This window comes from Channa argus, chromosome 16, assembly GCF_033026475.1.
Source record: "Channa argus isolate prfri chromosome 16, Channa argus male v1.0, whole genome shotgun sequence".
Classification (NCBI taxonomy): domain Eukaryota; kingdom Metazoa; phylum Chordata; class Actinopteri; order Anabantiformes; family Channidae; genus Channa; species Channa argus.
In genome coordinates this window covers 9430778-9451510 of record NC_090212.1, presented here as the reverse complement: position 1 = coordinate 9451510, position 20733 = coordinate 9430778, and the positions used below count along the sequence as shown (strand labels likewise).

The 20733-nt window shown below is 40.4% G+C and overlaps 1 protein-coding gene across 3 annotated transcripts in view; it reads left to right on the top strand.

Moving 5' to 3' along the window:
• The first annotated feature begins 14857 nt into the window (after positions 1–14857).
• Positions 14858–20733, top strand: part of LOC137101404 (latent-transforming growth factor beta-binding protein 2-like) — a 77072-nt gene continuing 71196 nt past the window's right edge. For all 3 annotated transcript variants that reach the window (XM_067479809.1, XM_067479810.1, XM_067479808.1), the window contains exons 1-2: positions 14858–15652; positions 18394–18467. In XM_067479809.1, the coding sequence (XP_067335910.1) occupies positions 15246–15652; positions 18394–18467 (481 nt within the window). In that variant the 5' untranslated portion in view covers positions 14858–15245. The remainder of the gene's footprint in view (positions 15653–18393; positions 18468–20733) is intronic.

Genomic DNA, 20733 nt, shown 5'->3' with positions numbered 1-20733 from the left:
ATGAAATCAGACTATTGAGAGTTTTGCTGTGTATGGAATGTGATAATACCTAACTCTTAAAATAAAAATGTATAAACAAGGCCTCCCTTTCCCTTTCATCTAGAAATGGTGTAATAACTGACAGCCTTATCAGCACAGGATAGGAAGAGTATTGCATGCCTGAATGTTTGCCTCCCAAATCAAGCTCTGCAAGTAAAAATTAATTTTGAATTTCCTTGCTTTAAGGCGGTGGACATGCAGGCCCCATGGTCTCCACACTACACCCACATGTTCCTGGCGTGTCTCCTCACACTGTGGTCTGAACACTATCAGGAGCAAGCAGAAAGGCATCTTGAAGTACTTCGAAGCAGAAGTCCAGTTATTTGGTCTTGGCATGCACCTGTGGATTTGCATAATGGGCCCGCTCAAATTTCCCCCGGGAATGCTTACTAAAGAGGGACCACAAATCAGAAAGTCATCCTCTGGCACTCACTAAGAGTAATGTACCACGTTGTAATGGTTCTCCTTCCCCTGAGAACCTGTGAGAGATTGCTCAGCGACAATACTCTGCATTTTTGTTAATTCATCTGACAATACTAATCCCAGGGAAAACATGTTTCTTTCAAAGATTGTTCCATGTATTATTCCATAAACATCTCCAGATTTTAGTACATTGGTTTTTGGGTTCAGAATTGCCAAGTTCCTGGTAGAGTCAATTTATGGGTGGTTCTCTTCAACTAGAGAATTTACATGATTGAAAATCCAGTGCCTTATTTCTCATCTCTGATTCAGACACCCTGCCTCTGCAAAAATGTTCATAAGATTATCAAAGATAAATGTCAGCAGAAAACACAATCCGGACATGTATCTTAAGAATATGAGTGCCCCCTCCCCCTTCCTGCAAACAGCCATGAGGTTGTCTGCTTCCCATTCCAAAATATAGGCCCTCATTACCTGATTGGACACCACTGATTACCTGCCAACTGGATTGGCTGCAGGTATTCATCATCTCTGATGAGTGGGCTGATTTCAAGGCCAATCTTAATCAGGTTTGTTGAAGGACAGGAGAGCATCGTTCCAGCAGCAGGCCAAGACTGGAGTTCTTCTTAGGTATTTTACTCTACACTGTGTTGTATACTGACCTTATGTTGCATGCGAAAGGCCACTCAGGCCTTGTTCCAAACACTGGTAAAGATCTGGCTGTCCATGTGAACATCCAAAGTCCTCCTCAAGAATGAGCATAGAATGAAAGAATGTACAATGACTGACCACTGAAATGGATTTGACTGCTTGGCATTTTGGAGGGAATTTCGGCTTGCATCCAGCTGTGTCTTCTGCAGTTGCCCTATCAGGCTCTTAACTGGTGACTTTAATGACTGGTGACAGTGTGATTCTGCAATTGATGTTGAGGATTATGGGGAAAACTGCTGCACATCACAGTGATGACAATGCTCTGGCAACTGAGCATAGTAAAGGAATGTATGGATGAGATACTACTGCTGATTAAAGAGGTCCACCCCACTCCCACCCATCTCTTGATATTTCACAGATTCTTTGTTATTCCTATCAATCCTCTGTTATTTAAGCGCTGAGACTCGGCTCTCAACGATGAAAAGGCCTCATTAAAATACATCCATCTAACCAAAACAAGACTGCCAACACATTGTGTAAATGATATAAACATCCATGTATGCAGCGGAGGTCAAAGACAAGCAAAAGCTCACAGCCGCAAGTGGTCTTGGAGAAACTGCTTGTGGGGGATTAAGTGCCCCCCAGCTGATGGCTGTCTATGTTATATATGATGTTGGAGAGAGGCTATTTAATCGTGGGGCTAGTTCTTCTCCTGGGATGTGCAACTGTATGACATTTTCACTGTGTTGGGAAAAATTTTGGTTATTATATTTCCACCGTAAAGACAGAGCGTTTTAATGCAGACTGTCCAACCACTTGACAAACACCCCTATTCCACTTCACCCAGTTTGTCAGTCACCAAGCAGGTATAAATGTGCTGTTAAAGGAGATGCATCCAGATAGCTGGCTGTGTGTGTGCAGAGTAAGTACAGCAAACAGTCAGCAGCCCAAAGAATGGAAGGCATACATGGCTGCCAGATCATGAATCCCATTAACTTCGGGGATCATGTGACTTTTTGATTGCCCCACATCAGCCTCTGAAACCAGTCAAAAGCTACGCACAAGGTAGAAAGGCACCAAAGATATTTATCATAATCACTTGTTTTCTTGCACGTCTCTGAACATTCACAAAACCAAAGATTGCGATCAACTTCAGGGGAAAACACGCAGACAATTTCCCGCTCTACATCAAGGGCTCCATCGTCAAGAACTCCCAATTCCCAAGTGTACAGATCACTGACAACCTTACATGGACCAGAAACACCCCGTCTCTGACCAAAAGAACCCAGCACCGGCTGCAGTTCCTACGGCAGATGAGGTGAGCTAACCTCCCTCCTCCCATTGTCACCACATTCTACAGAGGCTGCATAGAGAGCATACTGGCCAGCTGCATCTCCGTCTGGTATGGAGGCTGCAGTGCCTCAAACCAAACATCCCTGTAGACAGTGGTGAAGACAGCAGAAAAAATCATTAGTACTTCCTCTACATCCATTGAGGACATATTCAAGAAAGGTTGCAGGTACAGCGTCTCCCACCCCCACCATGGTCACTGAGGGGTGACTGAATGAGGGTGACTGTTCACCGTCCTGCCTTCTGGTAAAAGGCACCGCAGCATTCAGACCAGAACAACCACAGTCAGCGAGAGCTTTATCCTTCAGGCCATCAGACTCCCTCTGACTCCAAACTCAAACTTTTGTGCCACTTTGATGTTTTGGTGAAAGAAAATCAATAGTTCAATAAAATTGGATGGATTTCCTTAAAACTTAGTACATATACCCATGGTCCCCTCTGGATGATGTTTAAACGTACAATTCTGTGTATTCTCATCAAAATTTCAACCAAAGTCTTAGCTGTATTTTGGCGCTGACCTTCTTTCCAACCACAGCTGCACTGTGCCAAAAAGAGCTCCAGGCTACTGCGTCTATCCTGAGCACACTAACTGCTCACCAGGCCAGACCCTGTCTCAAAGTAAATCCTGCCAAAAAGAGTGGTCACATTTGGCTCTTAGTGTACATGGAATGAGCCAAGATGCTGTGTTGATGGCACTTTTCAACCTCTAAAATTGTGAAACTATCAATTTATACTGTATTTTCTGTTAATTAAATATAAAAAAATAAAACGAAAGTTTTGTGACTACAGCCTACAGTTTTTTAAACAAGCTTCCTGCTGTGCTTTCTCCTCATAAATTAGCTGGGCCTGTATTATCCCACTGCACGACACCAAAATACCTAGGGCTCAATATTTGTGAATGAACCACCGTGTTAAGCTGTGGTTTGGGCCACACCACAACACTGTGGAAGTAATTTTAGTCATATTTTGAGCAAAACGTCATCACAGCGTTTGTCATCTCAGAAGGGAATGCATTATTTCATTGTTTCTTTAGTTAGAGGATGAGGTTGTAAATGGTTTTCACTGACCACAGCTGTGCAACCACAACAATAGTAGTCACATCTGGCCAGCAAATGTGCCATCTCTTTTTGTATACAAGGGCCAGATTAGAGAATTTTCATAGTGCAGAACCACATATCAGCTTCACCTCTTTATTGGGAAGAAGAATCTGTGGAGAAAAACATTTTGACAGCAGCATGAAAGACAGTATGTTACAAATGAGCCAAATAAGGATTCAGCACTGGTATTTAGCATGGCATACACATGCCACACTACACACATTTACTCATCTGGAACTGCCCTGAGCCACTCATTTAGAGAAATGAATGACTAAAAGGAGAGGTACAGCACACCTGCTGGAAACTGCTGATTAAGGGGAAACGGCTTCCTGTCCACTTCAGCAACCTCTGCCAAAACATCCCGAAAAGAGATGGTTGACACAGTAGGGACCACCCTGGTTAGAAAGGGAACAGGGTGAGGCTCTGTTGAGACTGACAGAAAGATTGACTGCATCCTATCAGCTGCTGCTTTCAGAACATGCCCAGCTCTGAGTATCGACATCGGCAGGCTGCAGCCTAAACCCTTTCAAAAAGCAACAGTGTTTTCAGCCTGATTTAGTTCCAGCTATGTTCTCATGAATAACATGTTCACATGGTTCCTTTGATAGTCACGGCTGCATGTAAATGTTAGATTCAGTGCATGTAATCATGGGAAATAAGCAACAAATAAAATATTTTCCACAAATCTTTTCTCCTGTTAATGGAGTGCTGCAGGTCCCCCTTCTCATAAAATTATCAGGTTTCAAATGCAAGCCAGCATGAAGAAGGATATGATGTAATTCATCCAGGATCCTCTCTGCTGTCTGTGTTAAAACTGCGGGTCATGGCAGAAGTCTCTTCCTGTTGAGGGTGTAAGCCACCCCAATGGATCATTAGGATACCATCCAGGACACTCTGGGGAGGACTTTAAGAGCCAAAAACAAGTGAAGCGATGAGAAAGGCCATGGACATGACAGAAAGTGTTTGCTTTACTTTGGGTGTAAACTATGCAAAACTCTGCTTACATATTTTTCTTTTATGGTGACTGATGGAAAGAGGCTAAGCAGAGACACCCCTCACCCACCTCCCCACCCCACATCAAGGGCCACCATACTGCTACACCAAAAATATGAAGGGAGAGATGTGTAACAAAATCTGTATTTAGATTTTTGAAGACCTTTTGTACCTTCTTATTTTGTGGACACACATTTGTTTATATATTCAAAAATATGACAACAAAAACAAAAAGAAGACAAAGATAAGATACATGTGGTATTGATGAAACAAAGAGCACATTTATGCTTCAGAGTTTTCAACAGACACATCAAAGTGAAAAGAACAGAACGGAATGCAACAAACAACGAAAGGAAAGGGTTTGTTGTAGTGGAATGCTTGGATGAGGTCAGTCAAAGAAATACATATTCCTGCTCTGGGCTGAGACATGGAGACACACTTTTGATTTGTTTGCTTCATTTGGACAAAGCTGAGGAACAACGACACTGTCCCAGCTGTAAAATGCTATGAATGCACACAAAAATTCTCAACATTTATTACATGTTCTGCCATTACATCGTCATTATAATCACTGAGAATGGCTGTTACGACGTTGCATCCATGTAAGCCGTCCAATCCAGACCCGCATCATCATTTCAAATTCTTTTACATAACGGGCCAGCTACTCAGCAAGGACATACACAATTCGTCAGATATCCAACATTGTCCGTGGGCTGTGGTTGAGATATTTTCCATCCTCTGAACTAATCTGTGATCTTGTTACACTCATTAGAGTATGCAACAGCAAGATTTTTGTGGTAAAGTAAACATTACATCAACAAAGAATTTGCCCAGAAAGACTTCTCCAAGGAGGTTTTTCATGGAAATAAAAGTCCAAATAAATATACAATATGTACCACTTGAGTTTTCTCTCACACTTCGCAGACTCCCTGTATTTATAACCACATAGATATGAACATTTTCCATTTTCTGTCTTTTGAGAAGTATAGAAATGACATAATAAACGCTGTTATGCAACTAAAGGAGTTCCTGGGTGTTTGTGACAAAGAGATTGAGCTATTTTCTGTTTAGGATTGTGATTAACAGCCCCCAGGTTGCATCCAGATGTGGGCTGGCCTCAGACACACACCGAATAAATTTTTTGATCAATTCCGCAATAAAGAGTGACCCTATACAACACTATTCGTCATCATAAGGAATGACGCAGTGATGTAATAAGTAGATGTGACTCTCTGCTGCAAACGTGGAATCATTCTTTATGTTAAATGTTGGACAGATGTTTGGGCCCTCTGTAAGCACAGCCAAAGATTATTAAACTTCTCAACACTATCAGTTGGTGAGATGAAAACAGTACGATGTTGCAAACAGGCGTAGGACTAATGCGAATTCGACCATCACAGCCTGTAATATTACCCAGGCATTTTGTGGATAATATCTCCAACTGCATCTCTCTCAGCTGTTTTGTTTGAATGCCATAGAATCTGTTTATTTTCAGGGGGAGGCTTAAAATATTCCGGATGAATCTACAAACAACAAACAGACACTGGTTTGTTTATGAATATCATCTACACCCTTTCATTCTCCATTTACCCATTTTGAAATCCCCCGTAGCATTTGAAAATTTTCAACCACAAAATCTGGTACAGAACAAATATTTCTAACCAGATCTAAATCCCACACAGAATGCATTTATTGTATATCATGTGCTTTTCTCTGGGCTGGCACAGTTGGGCAGATACAATTGCAGGACAATTTTATGACCCTATCATTTTATTAACAGCTCTCAATAATTGCCATGTCTATCATCATGTGTATTTCTACTCTGTTGTCATCCTGTTTTCATTCATTTACAAATTTACTTCCTTATTTGATGCAAAACAGTAGTGTGTACTATGCCAAAATGGGTGCTTGTTCTGCAGGGAGAGCACTTTGAATGAGATGATCAATGAAAGAGTGATAAAGTACAACCTTCATATGCTCTTGTATTTTCATGTTTCATTACAATATTTATTACTGGTGACATGCTTCATTACAGACTATTTGTCACTGAAAACAAACCCAAGCACTTGCTGTGGAAAGTTATTCTTATCTATAGACTGTGGAATATAATTCTCTGTTTTAGTGAAAAGCTGTTTTGTAATATGTTGATAGATGTGATGCAGTTGCAGATATGATATGAATAGTGGAATTTGTTAAGTTGAGTAGTTACTACTTCCGCATTTCTTCCGCAAGTCTTTCTCCACAATCCCTATCCGTCAGCTACACTATAGATAATATAGATTAATGTATCAGTAGATCTGCGTTTCTGCATTTTGTGAACCATTTATGCCATATAAACCTAAAACCTGAAGCTTGTTAGCTTTGCCAAACCTGGCCTATAGAACACAGTCAGAAACAGTACATTTAGAATTTTTATGCTTTTATTTTTTACTCTAAAACTCACAAATAACATGTTAATTTGTGAGCTTTAGAGACACAGGCAGAGCCAGTTGAACTCATTACCTATGGATGTGGTCCATTGATGATGAGAGCCTAGTGGCTGATATTATAGTCTAGTTTCCGGTTTAACTGACAGGAAACTATTAAAGTGAAGTGAAGTACTGTATACACACATTTGGTCTCCCAACACCAATTCTACACGGTAAATATAATGCCCTTTACTCCATGACATGATGGTAAATGCTTTACAGTAGGTGACCATTGGGTCATGTAGATACATTGCTCATGATGCCATGTGAAGTCATGAGGATCAACAAGATAAGTAAACTCACCTTTTCTGGCACTTGAGGCTTTTTAGCAGCATGTCTGTCTGCAGGCTTATTAAAACTTGGCTCCCTAATGAACATTTGCCCTTGAAGCCTGCTGAGTGCTTAGTGCTGCACAGGAGACGGGGCTCTGGACACACGGGGCCTCTCTTCCTGCTCCCTACGGAGTGCTAGAGTATAAAAACTCAGCTGTACCAGGACGTTGGGGTAGAGTCACATGAATACTTTTACATTACAATGAACTGGAATGTTAAGACAGTCCAAAGAATACGTTCTGTGCCTGTTCCTCTATGTTTTATGATGCAAAAATGACTTTTGTGAGGTAAGGAAGAGAGTAGTTTTACTTCCACTGTGCCTGTTTTTACTTCCTAGTTTTGTCATTGTCATCTTTAGGGTTTGGACTGAGTGATTTAAACCTCACTACTGAGGCAGGAGAGGGAGGGGGAAAAGACAGCTACACATGGCCTGACTGAGACCCTGCAACCATCCCATCAATTCACACTCCATTGTGACCATGCCAGTTTATATTTGTGCATGCATGTAATGAGAATGCTGAATGAAAGAATGTGGTGTGGGCTTGTAGAGGATGTTGCACAATAATACGTCTGACCACCTATGTACAGCTATCTATCACTATCTATCTATCTATCTATCTATCTATCTATCTATCTATCTATCTATCTATCTATCTATCTATCTATCTATCTATCTATCTATCTATCTATCTATCTATCTATCTATCTATCTATCTATCTATCTATCTATCTATCTATCTATCTATCTATTTTTATTTTGGATTTCTTTTAACATTTCTGGTTATGTCTAAGACACATCATTTAAAAAAGCACTTCAAAGAGATCCCACAAAAGTGCCATGATGAATGAACCAGTTTTCCCAAACATCTGTTAGAGGCTTTGGTGTCTGTCTGCCTGGGGGCTCTTGCAGACAGGTCAGTGCAGCAGCCTCACATGCCAATTTGTTTTTGCTCAGTCCCCTCTAATGGATCACATGGTCAAAACAAGCTTTCGTCGATAGCTCTTGCAAAGAGTGGACTGGATTTACATTTTTCTTTGTATTTTCTTTATATTGCTGTTTATGCCACCATATTGCACTAGAGTTATTGCCATCAAAAACCGAAAGGAATATTTAATGCCAACACTTTAAAGTCAACTGGCCTTGTTGTGCCATCATTGTTGTTACAGCATGCTCTTGATAAACACAACATAGGCCAACTGTTTGTTCTGACTAAATGGACTATGGGAAAAAGGTTTAATGGATTGAAAAATAACAAATTTATCATGCTTAATAGGAAGCTACTCAGGTCAAATTGACCTCATGTGGGGGGTAAATCGCATCATAACTTTCTTGCGCTCGACCTTCACTGTTAATTGGGGGCAGTGAAGAAGATTTTTCATTCACCTAACTGTTGCTGGAGAGAGCACATGATTCTCTGCTCACAGCTAACCAAGCATGAGGCTGGTAGAGTGGGATGAGTAGCCATCAAACGAAAGCATTTTATGTATGCCCCATATGGGAAGAGCACTGCTTGGAAACTGAGCCAGTATTTCTGGTTCAAACTAAGCACCATAACAAATTTATGTGCTGGAAGACACGTGTCATCGGTGAGTCAACCACCAAATGGGGTTTATGCATCATCCATTCCCAGCAGTAAAGGTAAACAGACCTTAACCTGCATTGCTCAATATGCTGAAGTCTAATACCAAAACAACTCACAATTTGGTAAACCATCCTTTTATTGTGCGTGCAGTCAGACTGTTGTGTGGTTGGCTGGGAGGTGAAATAAAAACTGTTTTTCAATGTCAGTTTTTTTGCCACAGCTGTTTGTTCTAGAAACCCTAAAATAATCTTTGTGGGTTCCACAGAAAAAACATGAGCTTTTAAAACATCCACAAGAGCGAGTGCAACTCAAAGAGCTGTCAATACACGAAGATTTAAATTTAGAAGATTTACACATATTTAAAGCAACTTTAACATCCCCAATTTGATCTTAAACATTATCAAATTCATAGGCTTTTTACTTGGTTGAAAATGTGCTAAGAAGGACTGACCCTCTGGAGGCAATTAAAGTTATTATGTGAGTAGAGTATAACACTTCCTGCAAGTTTGTTTGCAGGTCCTGCTTCAAGAATAAAAGCATTTTTATTCAAGACCTGCACTCATTCACGGTAAATATAAAAAGAAGAATACATCCAATTTAGTTTCTATAACTTGTTTTGTAGAGATGCTTGAAATAATTGTTTTGCTTTTTACTGCACAAGTTGCAAATCAAACTGGTGCCACACAGTTGGCATCAACTCAGAGATTCCTGTTTCTCCTTCATCCACCTTTGCTCTCTGTGTCATTCGTGTTGTCTGTTATGAAACTATATTGAATAGAGCCATCCGGTTTTTGAGATAAGTGTGCAGAGTAGTTTTCTCCTGTGGTGGGTGGAGAGATGTAGGGTAATTGGGGCAGATATCCATTTCTACCCTCCTGGTAAAGCTGCTAATGTGGAAAATGCTTGACCTTGATTTTCCGTGGTGTATTTGTGGAGCCACTGTGAACGGGCATTGTGGTGCACATGGTCATCTATCACTCCTTCAGGACAAGTAGCAGCTGAGCCAGTACAGTGGGCCTCGTGCCCAGGTCACAGCCAGGAAGACCAGAAGGTGATGAGCCCATGGGACCAGGGCCAGCGGCTAGAGAGGCGCACTGAATGAAGGTTGAGGGGCCAGGAAAACTGAAAGGGTGGGGAAAAAGGGGGAAACACAGGAAGAAAGCCATGATGATCTACCACACGCATTAACCCCTTCCTCTAAAAACACATAACAACTATTCAGAAATTACAAGAATGCATGTTGTATAGGACTCAATCTCGATCTCACTCTTGTTTAGATATTACTTCCAGCATTGGTTTATCATGTGAATCGGATTTTTTTAAGCCACATCTGGCTAATGATTAAAGGGCCCCAGATCTTTGGAAAACATTTTCTGGAAAGTTATGGCATGTTCAAAATTGAGCTAATTGGCTGCCAGCTTGATCCATTTTTTGAATCTGCTCCAGCTGCATTTATCATGCAGTAGTGTTAGGTCATTCGGCTTATTGTTCATTGGAGAAACTTTGAAATCATACGTCAAGAGACGGCATGGCTACACCACAAAATTCAAGGCTAAAGAGGAACCTTTAGAGAATGTTTACAGAATTATAGCAATAGATTTTCAACCAAAGTAAAATCCTTGACCAGTGTGTATTTCAGCAATCCACTAAGGCTGCCCTCCATACAACATTTAAATTGTAAATTGTAATAAATCCACAGGAATCTTCCTCCTTCTGTGTTTGATGCAGGTTTGTGGGTACACTACCAACCGTCTTAACCAGCAAACTTTATACAAACAAATTTACTTCTAGTTAAATATAAGAGATCACGATCGAATTTCTTCGTTATAATGTAATGCAGCTCTCTTGGTTGTATTTGAAATAGCAGAGATAGGCCTGTCAACTAACTGACTCTGATAAAACTAAACCAATCAGCAAAGTTTTACTTTTTGCATATTTAGCCCATAGATGGAAACAGATGGACAGCAGCTGCCATTTCTTTTTCTGAATTCCTCTCACTAAAACCCAAGTCAACTGAATTACACACTTTATTACACCAACAGAGAGCATACAAATGGGTTTTGCAAATCATTTCTGATGAACTGAACAGAAATCTGCCTGTTAAGTATTTGACCTCTTCAGGTTTTAAACCTCAGAGGTGTATGCTATTAATGTAATCAACTAAATCTAAAGTGTTGGAAGATTTTTTTGGTTTGTTTGCATATAATGACACCTGACATTAGGTTTTACCTTATGTGATACAGTTTGCACGTGGTTGGTTATTCCACTGCTAGGAGTCCCTCTGTGCCACAGACTGTGCTGTAACATATGATCTATAATCATTTCTGTACCGAAGCCAAAACCACTTGTCCTCTGGCGATGCTTTTCAGAGAGGGCAAAAGGGTAATTTGTATGGAGGAAGTACTTAATCTAATCTTTGTTGCAGTTTTCTTGCACACTTTAGCACTGACACACCAGCCAGCACAAAGCCTTTGTTAACGTATCAACTCACACCAATAAATGAATGAGCTGATCACTCAGGCGTGAAGTAATGCAGGGTGGATGTATTGCCAGTGCTATGACATGCGTTAGAAACAAAGCCAGTGGTGTTAAAATGTGGTTCACTTTAACATGTTTCTGGATCACTTCACTATTTCAAAGCATAGATGGAGATGATAGACTTTTCCTTTGCCTCCACCGATGTATAACAATGCCGTGCAAGGCTTGCATGTACAGTACAGGCTTTGAAGGACAACCAAATGTATTGTTTTAAGCCAGAACTTGCAACACCCATAGTAATAACAAAACAGTATGAATATCATAAATAACGCCCATGTGACCTACTTCTAGTGCACATGGGGTGACAGCACTTCAATCATACAAGCATGGAAAGATGCGACAGTCCTTGGCTGAAGCACATTATATTTATTCCACAAACTCCAACTGTTTCCTTTTTTTGTACATGTCTGTTATATGTACACTACTCAATCTGTAATAAAGCACGATTGAGGTCTTTTATAATATTAAATGCAAGGAAAAGCTGTCGTGTAAAAAAAAAATACATTAATGAAGCACATAATTTCAGCTTTTATGATGAGTTTCTTTGCCAAATGAACCTCCTTTTTCCATGTTTTCCCCCAGGTCCACACTGCTGCCCAGTCTAAACAATGTCAGTATTATATTAGCTGCTGTGTAGAAAGTATGAGGCTTTGATACACACAGCAAAGGTAGCTAGCAAATGGATTAATGGGTCTTGTTAGTGCTCTCTATTGAAAGTCATCTCTATTGAAAGTCATCCCAGAGACTGTTTCATATAGAGGGTGCTGTCACAGACCGGGGTGTGTTGGACCAACAGCAGTCCTAGAGGAGGAATAAAATTCTGCAGAAGAGGATATGAATACACAGCTGATACTTGGTTAAAAGTACAGCCCGAGTGGCTGTAAAGATACTGTTTGGCTTTCTAATAGATAGATTTGAACTCGAACCCTTTGTTTGCGCAAAGGTGACGAGGTGGTGTTAGTTAATGAATGCAAGTATGTTTCTTGTTGGTCATATCCAAAGGCAAATATGTGAAGCTTGTTCCCATGATAAAATTAATCAGCAGGCATCAATGTGTGCTGAGCAGCCTCATAACATACATCAGATGCACCCGACACTAAGTAAACCAAGATAAAACCTTGAACTTTTTTGATTAAACAGGCACAAACATGTTGTTGGTCGTTGGTGTCAGTGTAATGTCAAGACTTGGATATTGCTATTTTTCCTAAACCCTGTGCTTAGTAAAAAAAAAAAAAAATAGAAAAAAAAATACAAAGTGTGCAATGTAATGCAGTTATATTTCTGCTCTGTATTTGAAAGATGATAGGAGTGGCTGGGTCGTCACGCCAGAATTTTCAAAGGACTCTTTGTGTAGAAGGATCAGTCATAGCCAGAGACATCCTCCTGGTATTTATCCTAGACTTCCTCCAGATGCTCCAAATTGTATAACATTGTCCACATCAAGGCATACTTTCATAACATAAATAGTTGCTCAACAGATCCTTAATGATTCCTCGACCACTGTGCCACTTGGGCCACTGGGGGTACCTCTGCAGTCGCCAGGGGATACCTGGAAAATGGTTAAGTTCATGGATGGTTGTGTATTCTGCCACTCAGCCAATGACAGCTGGGATATTCTCAAACAACCCCACGGCCCTTAACAGGAAGTGTTTGGGATTGTGGATTGATGGATGGATATTCCTACATATTTGTTGAAAGTTCAATTTTTGAGTTCATAAAATCTATCCACTAGTCCACCCCAACATCCTTGATGGGAGGTGCACTGACACATCCATGCTCAGGGAGTGTGTCAGTGACCAGCTGGCTACAACTATTGTCTCATTTAGTTTCTTAATCTGTTTCTACATCATGTTAGGCCTCAAGTTGTATGTAAAGCAATTTTTCCTAATTTGTCTCTTCAATACCAAAGCCAGATTGAAATACTACTTACTGCTACTGCTACCAGTTGCAGAGTTCCCTATATAACCTAAATTACAGCTTTTCTACCTTTTTAAAAAAAAAAAACTACTAGCTTGAAAGTATATTGTGTGTTAGTGCTGAAAGATACTCTAGGATATCTGAGCTGGCTCACATTTACAGCCTGTGATAGTGGAACTTTTTGTTTTACTCCTGCAGTTATATAACACTCAAGGTAATGACGTTTGACCCTGTCAGTTCTTTTTTTACAACAAGAAATGTTTTAGGTAAGTAAACAAAGAGTTAAATAGGTAAGCTAGGCTCATACCATGATACAGAAACAGATTGATATACTGAGATGGAGTCAGTGCTAAATCTGGTCATTTTTCTGTGCGCTGCCTGATCACCGTCAAGGATGAAGGCATAGACTGTTTATGATCAGTTTCAGATGGGATATCAAGGTGAAGGTGATGTAGCACACAGTTTCATATATGTGTCTGGTCAAAGAAGGAAACTCTGTATTTTCAACTCTTCATACAGTAACACTTATTTTTTTGTTTTGCTTTGTTTTCCATGTGAAACTTCACGTTTAGAGGTTTGTATATCTCAGTTTTGGTGGAAAGGAGAATGAATGGGCAGACTACTAGTCTTCCCCTCTGCTTCTGTGTGTTTTGGATGGCTGTCCAGTGAGTGGTAACTGTGCTGGGGGACCACTCATAAGAGAGAGAGAGAGAGAGAGAGAGAGAGAGAGAGAGAGAGAGAGAGAGAGAGAGAGAGAGAGCATCTTTGTGGGTTGAATGAGGAGAGGGAGCCAACTCTCTTTGGGTTGTTCAGATCCTATGGGAAAAGAGAAATGCGTTGTTTCCAGACAGTCAGAGGGAAAGTGATGATGCAGCATGGATGAGAGAGGGAGATAAATGGCATTTGTTACATAACCTGATCAGCTTCCAAGGTTTTAGATTGAGTTTGAACTGTGAGCTACCCATACCTTTTACTGCTAGATCAAAACAAATCTCAAAGCCTTCAGTTCGCCAGGATGTGGGCCTATTTTTTACACTCTGTGAACTCGAAAACTCAATATTACATTTAAAGTGTTTCTTACTGTGCAGCACTGTGATACCTACATACAGTGAATTCAAATCGTCATAAATATAAATAATGCAGGAAAGTAATGGTGAGACTTTAAGAAAAACATCTGGAAATTCTTTAATTTTTATGACATTGTACTGGCCTGTAAATTAAAAATTGAAGCTAATGATTAATACAGCTGCATTCACCATAACTTCAGCTGCCGCCCCCCCCAAAAGAAGACACACTAATGTGATGTAAGTTGGCAGAGAAAGTGCGTGTGGGCACATGGACCGAGCGGTGATGTGAGTGGAAGCAACAATACAGTCGACAAGGGGGAGTTTCTTCTCGCAAAGCGCATGCAATCCCTTCAAAAAAAAAAAAAAAAAAATCCCGGTGACTTCAGATCCAAGGAGGTGGTAATATTCATGGGAGCACGATTCAAACTCTTTCACTTGCAGTAGGAGTACAGTTTCAACAGCCTACGCTCTGCTCTGTTTGCGTCTGTGTTCTTGTTCAACATAAACTAGAAGATGATTGCTTAAATGATGTTTATTTAAATCATATCTTTCCAGCGCTTGAAGTAGTTAAGCTTTACAGTTATCCTCACTGATAACCTGAAGACACTCTGCTTTATTCTTACCTGGGCATTATGAAGTGCTATCCAGGCTCTTTTCATTCCTGGGAGAGGATGCTGTCTTGCTGAACTCGTCTGGCCGCGGATTTTTAATAGTGCGTATTTTACTGGCTCTCGTTAAAACCGGTAACACGATTTTTTTTTCTTTTCCCGCGGTAGTTTAAACCCTTTGCATGCCCGAAATGGACCGTGCAGGATTTGCTGTTTTATTGGTGTTGATTGTTGCATTTGTGCGAGGTGGTGCCAGTCACAAGGACACAGCAGGTGGGAGGAATGAGGGTGCTGTCACAGACAGGGGTGTCTGGGACCAACAGCAGAGTCAAGGTCGTTCGCCTAGGGGGTGGGAGGACGTTCCCTCCGGTAAAACCTCTGCCGAAACTGTCCGATCAAAGTCAAGAGGCACGTTGTCTCATGGGGAAGCCCGGCACATATCCAGAGCTGTCCCGGAGGAGCATGCCTCGGCCCCGAGGGATGTTGCTGTGCGCGTCGCCAGACAGCCACCCAGCCAGAAGCACAGGACCAGAGTGAACAACAGACAGAGCGGTAAACCGACCTCTGCCAGCACAAAGAGACTTGCTGGGTAAGAATGACAGACAAGTGCTCTGCAGCCTCCTGTGAAATCTTTTACTGCAGGCTTTATCAAAACGTTCACACCATTCAGGTTCACTTGTGCAATATTTTAGGAGCAGCATTTGTCTGTCCAACATGAGACCATGTAGTTTACTGTGAAGTGTTGGTGGCCTATTTGTGTAGACTCTCTTACTGCAAGGTAAACCAAGTGATGTAATTTCACCATTCACAGAAAATGGATACTGTCAATAACAGTAAAAGGGGTTTGGATACTGTACAAGAAATGCAGGCAAAAGAGCTGCAGCCTACTCCAAAAAACATACGAATGACTGTAATGTCTGTATTTTGTCATCAGGGTCATGGCAGGGCATGTAATAATAGCCAAAGTTAAGCTACTGCTGATTACTAGGCTGATAGTGAAAGCTTGTAATGAACACCAAGTGTGTATATGAATGAATGCACTGTGTTAGACAATCATGCATCATTATTATGAAAATGTCCTCTTATATCTACACACGTATTGAACTTGTAGTAGAAGAATGGCTGCAGACTACTTAAGTGTAAGGGCCCCAGTTTTGTGCTATTGCTGTTGGCTATGTAATGTCTAAATCGGAGCATTGGCTGGTGAACATTTTCAAATTTGCCTAATGATCAGAAACACCTGTTTCTGATGGCCCAGTCTCAGTGCTCCAAATCCTGATTTTTTCTCAGTTAAATTCCAAACAGGAGGATGTGTTGTTTCCATAATAAAGGTCTTTTCTTTTTGGTAAATGAACCCTTGTGCTGTTTGTTTCATAAGGACAAGGCATGATACACACTTGAGGGGAGAGTGTTTACATAATAATCAAAGAAGACTTTGAATGTCTCACCTTAAGTTGCAGACAGTTCAATAAAAATACAACGTGTCTTTTGTGTGTCGAAATAGGGCCACTTGCATTTTGGAAATTGATTGTTTATATGCCAATTTATGGTGAACTCAATAGCTGTCCAATCTGCTTCCCATCCACAGGCATGAAAATAATCAATGATAATCAATATACATACAACCATACTCACCTGTATTAAAACTGTATCTTGATAAGGCTTAAAGTAAAAGCTTTAATGTCTGAACATTACAGTTCACAAGCTAATCACCCACTTTACACATTAACTTTCTAAAAATGGCTATGTGGAGAACACACCAACTCCTTAACACCCATGAGGAGTGATTGACAGGGATATTGTCCAGTACTTTTAAATACAATTCACTGACTATGTCCAAAGCCTAATGGAAATGTGGAATGTGCATATACTGTATGTGGATGTGTCTGACAGTGTACAATCCACAGGCTTTGATCCATCACCTAATAAAAACAACATTTCTGCATATATCAGGCAGACTATTTAAATCATGTTTTATTGCATTGTGGGGCAAATTCCTTGCTTGACACTTCCAAAAAAAAAAAAAAAAAAGCTAATTTCAGTGTTCAATGAATAGGTTTCTTTGAGATTTAAAGAAGCCTAAAGGTGGGGTTACATAAATTTGCGAAAACATTGCCCTATAGTAGTCTGCACGGTGATTTTATTATCCATTTGGTTTAGATGAATCATCTGGTGCTTGTTAGTGAGAGTGTTTTCATGACACATTTCCTCTTGGAATTGGAATTCCCACTCAGCTTACTCATTTACTGTACCCCATGGCACTGGCAGCCCTGGATTCACTTACCTTGACTTCGCTTTCAGCTTGACTCAGTATGACTTCCCTTCTGTTTTTAGTGCACCTGTCAGATGTATGACTTATCCAGATAGCTCAGTGATGAATAACATTTTACCTCCTTGTGTAGGGATTTAAATATAAAAATAACAAGTTGTGAACAAGGTGCTCTACGTTTTAACCCGGGGCTAATTCTGTTGTGTAAAGTTTTCTAGAGCCCTGATAGTATTTAGAAGTGATGACTGATGGCTTTGGCACAGGGCTGACCTGATGTGTTTGATTTATGAGAAAGCCAAGCCAGCCAGAGGGCCCAAAAAACTACATGTTATTCTTGTGACGCCTCAGTAATGCTTGCTGTATCTAATGAGCCCAGTACAACTGAGGTCAATGAGTCAATCCCTGTTATCTTCTGAAATCACCATGAGTCAGACATCCACTTACTGTAATATCTTGTGAAAAGATGATGGGGCACAGATCCATGCCAGACCATTGACTGTTGCCCTGAAGTTGCTCTTGCGGCCCAGTGCCTTTTCATCTTTCTCACCATAAAATTGGCCACTGCTGCAAGTGTGGATTAAAAAGTGCAAAGAATCCAGTTATAACTGTTTAAAACTTGTCATCTCTCATTTGCTCAGTGATTTATAGAAGATGCAGGGCGCTTTTTACGTCCCGTGTGTCTCACATAATCCTTTCAAGGCTCAGATAACTCTGTATTTGTTTTCACTCTGGACTCGCATAACAGCTAAAAGAGACTTGTGGGTCCACACTAAGATAGAGTTTCGAGACTTGCCCTGAAATTTTTATCAAATGAAATGCAATTATAGTGTAATCACAACAGTGTTAATATCCATAGGCCAGCCTCATCAGATTGATTTTTAAACAGTTTTTGGAATCGATTTGTCATGCAAAAGCCCGAGGCCTTCCACCCCCACTGTTATTGCTCCGCGGAGTATAAAAAGGCTCTCTACAGTTTATTAATATATGCTTGAAACAGTGTTGATAGTATCTCACTTCACAGTGTTGTTTTGTTTTGTTTTTTTTTGTCTTCCATTGTTTAGACCCAATGTCTGTGGAGGCCAGCAGTGCTGCTCTGGTTGGGCTTTCGCACCAGGAACGAATCGCTGCATAAAACGTAAGTTTAAAAATAGTCCTAAACTTTAGATCTTGTTGCTTGCCGAAAAGTGTCTCATTCAGCTTTAAAGAACTGCTATTCTATTGCCTGGCCACCACACATATATATACAAGGACATATATGTCTGTAAGGTGACACACAAGCACACTGACAAGCATTAAGTATAGATTGGATCTTTTTAAGTGCATAGGCTTCACAGACAGAGCGGCTTTATATTCATGCAGACTGAAAAATAATAAACTTAATAGCTAACGACTCGCCCAATGAAAACATTTCCTAGGATGTTATTGCCCCCATGATCAAGTTCATCATGTGGCGTTTGCCTCTTCTTTTCAGGAAAGGTCATTGCATGGAAATTACAAGCACTTAGTTCTCTTTTTGACATAAGCCCTTGACATATATTATAGTTGGATGTGCTTTTTCTTAATTTTACTACATCAGTATTAGATATCCCAACAGCCAGATAATAAAAAGTCAAGTACAAGACATAATAAGCCATCATTTTAAATGAAATACTGACGCATAACAACATTAACATCTTGACTAGCACAGCAAAATGTTAGACCTGTTCTTCGTAAAGGGGCCAGGCTTAAAATAGAAATTCTAATCCTGCATGCCAAGTGTCAACTTTATGTTTATGACCAACATTGTTTTCTTTAGATTATAGGTTATTGGTTATAGAAAATAACAGGTTGGGATAGGAGCTTGTTAATTTTTTTAAAGGAAAAAGTTATCTTTAAATTTTACAATCAAAGTAAAACCCGCACAGCATGTAGCATTTTTTCACTAACAATGTTGTTTGCTATCTATCTATCTATCTATCTATCTATCTATCTATCTATCTATCTATCTATCTATCTATCTATCTATCTATCTATCTATCTATCTATCTATCTATCTATCTATCTATCTATCTATCTATCTATCTATCTATCTATCTAACTATACTGTTGTTTTGTTTACTATTTTCTCTGTTTCTTCTGTGCTTAATATCTGTCTCTCACACACACGTGCTCCCACAGTTCACACACATTTCAGCCAGTCGGTTACACAACAAGCTGATTGGGCCCAGCAGCTCCCTAATTAGATCTCCTTCCCTCCTGCCCATTGCAAAGCCTCTATCCATTTTTTTCTTAAGTCTGAGCAAAAAGCACCCTTACCGAGGTGTAAATTATATCTAACATGAAGCTGCAGATACCCAAATTAAAAGTAAAGTAAATACTTATAATCTGCCAGAAAGTAACAGGACCTGTCTAACTTGTATATGTTAAATGAGGTAGTGCGGGGCAGGGGTTTGTCCAACCATCTGGACCCTCTTACAGCTTGGCTTTCACCCAGGTCTGACTGAAGGCTATGCTATCATCAGCTGAGTGAAGCCCCATGGCCGGCAAGGTGCCAACATAAAAGCTCCAGACTGGGAGCTGGGACTGGAAGCCCCCACATAGAAGACCTCCATGGAGGAAAACAAGCTCAGGCTATCTTTATTCTGTCCCTGCCTGAGACCCTGGCTGCTTTATTAAGAGATGGCAGCATGAGAAAACATGTTCACTGTGGGGGAAAGAAAAGGAACAAACCTGTCGGCTGGAAATAGTAAAAACATATAGTGGCTGAGCTGCGTCTAGGAAATTCTTGCTGAAGGGATTGAAGTAATGTCTAATATTAAAAGTGTCAGAGGCAGGCCTCACCTCGCGGCTGGATTAAGTGTCTAGAGTTATGGCGTCCTAACAATACCTCCTTGTTCAATTGGCTTGAGCTCAGAGCAAGTAAATGACAGGAATTGGATCACTAGGTGTCCAGGGAGTGCACCTACATGTCTTTAGAAATCTGTTTAGAAAAAGGACTACATCTGACTTTCTGTGGCTCTGGTTGGTGATTGTTGTCTGGCTCAGAGCTGTTTATGGCCTGGTAGATTTGGTGCTGACAGTCTCTGATTTTGACTTCAGAGTTGATTCTTAGCAGGCCTTGTTTGTATACTAAAGCAAATTCCATTACAGAAAATAGCCAGTATTGTGATAGAATGCTTGGATTCATTAACAGAACACAACACAGAACGTCTGCTTCTTTTTCTATTCTTGTCAACTGTCGTAATTAGCGATCAAACCTCATAGGCTTTTATGACTGGAGTTTTACCTAAACAATATTAATTTTATTATTTGTTGCCAAGAGCCAAAGGTGTGTGTTTATGTTGTGGTTGTCTGGCAAAGCAAAGCCAGGTTGTGCTTGGCTTTGTTTAATTTGTTTTCTTGCAAGCCAGGATCTAAAAACC